The sequence below is a fragment of the Penaeus monodon genome, chromosome 20 (genome assembly GCF_015228065.2).
Source record: "Penaeus monodon isolate SGIC_2016 chromosome 20, NSTDA_Pmon_1, whole genome shotgun sequence".
NCBI lineage: Eukaryota > Metazoa > Arthropoda > Malacostraca > Decapoda > Penaeidae > Penaeus > Penaeus monodon.
Genome location: NC_051405.1, coordinates 46184488 through 46185763, shown reverse-complemented (window position 1 = coordinate 46185763; position 1276 = coordinate 46184488). Strand labels below are relative to the sequence as shown.

At 35.6% G+C, this 1276-nt stretch overlaps 1 protein-coding gene across 1 annotated transcript in view; it reads left to right on the top strand.

The window, feature by feature from the left end:
• LOC119585879 (signal recognition particle subunit SRP68-like) overlaps positions 1–1276 on the top strand; it is a gene marked incomplete in the record, with an annotated part of 16756 nt that overhangs the window by 3673 nt on the left and 11807 nt on the right. The window contains 3 exon segments of the mRNA XM_037934610.1: positions 431–611; positions 742–898; positions 1027–1163. Coding sequence (XP_037790538.1) covers positions 431–611; positions 742–898; positions 1027–1163 — 475 coding nt within the window.

Genomic DNA, 1276 nt, shown 5'->3' with positions numbered 1-1276 from the left:
CCATAAATACATTTAGCCTCATATGTTTATATTTAGTCTTTATATGGGAAATATGATTGTTATATTAGATGTAGAATTACAAGTCGAATGCTTTAAGAAAAATTAAGAGTCGTAAGAAAAATACTAGCAATAAATGATTTTATTTTAGATATGCAAAACTACTGAAAGAGTTTAGGAAAAAATAGAAATTTGTCACATTTGCAGAGGGTTAATAAAGACATGGTATCTTTTGAACTCTGAAATTTATTGCAAGTTCCATTTTGACTGAACTCTTTGGTTTTCATGTCGCACCTGTATGCCACCTGAACTGGACCCTCCATACTTGAATGGAGGCAAAACAAAAAACTCACATTCACATATACCAGTATGAATATGGTTGGCAATATATTTTGTCAAAGTGAAACCTATAAACGCTCCTTTTGTATTTCAGTTTTGAAGGTTGTTAAGGAGGCCCAGCTGGCGCACGGTCTTAGACACAATGATTATCAACTTTACCGCCAGTATTGTAGCAGGCGGATACGACGCCTGCGAAAGAACCTTAAACTCATACAGGGTGACAGGAAGAACTTTAGGAAGAAGGAAGTAACTGTGAACTTGCTGAAGGAGGAGAGGTATGCATTCTGAATTTTTGATGAAGAAAAAGTCTTGCTTGTGTCTGTGATAGGGGTAAGCCCTTGGCTTCTTTACCCTTCATTTTATTCCCTTTCCTTTTTTAATTGGTATACTTCTGCTTCTTAACAGGTTTCTCTTCATTCCTCTTATGACAATAGAGCGTTGCTGGGCATATGCAATGCAACTAAAAGAAGAAAGACTTCAGGACAATAGAAAAAAGTTCTCTATGCGTAACAAACTTAGAAAAGCTGCAAAGTATGTTGTAGCTTTTGAAAAACTTGTGGAGGTACGAACTTTAGAAAATGTCTTCTTTTCAGATATCAAGAGTGCTTTATCCTTTGCAAACTGGAGAAACAATTTATTGTATATACCATAAATGTTATTTTTTGTTTGTAATTGATAAAAACTTTCCAGGATAGTGGTGTTTGTGATGCCAGAACACAACTTGAAGTACAGGGTTACTCAGCCTGGCTCCAGGGAACTGTCCTGTTCGAGCTGGCTGACTGGTCTTTAGAATGGGATAAACCAGTGGAATTTTTCAACAAGGCCTTGTAGGTGGACTTGTTTTGATTAGTTAGTTCTAGATATACATATCATTCTTTAGAAAATCGTAAAGAAGATAATGTATATTTGGATGGTCTATTTGTTTTCGGTTATTTGTATC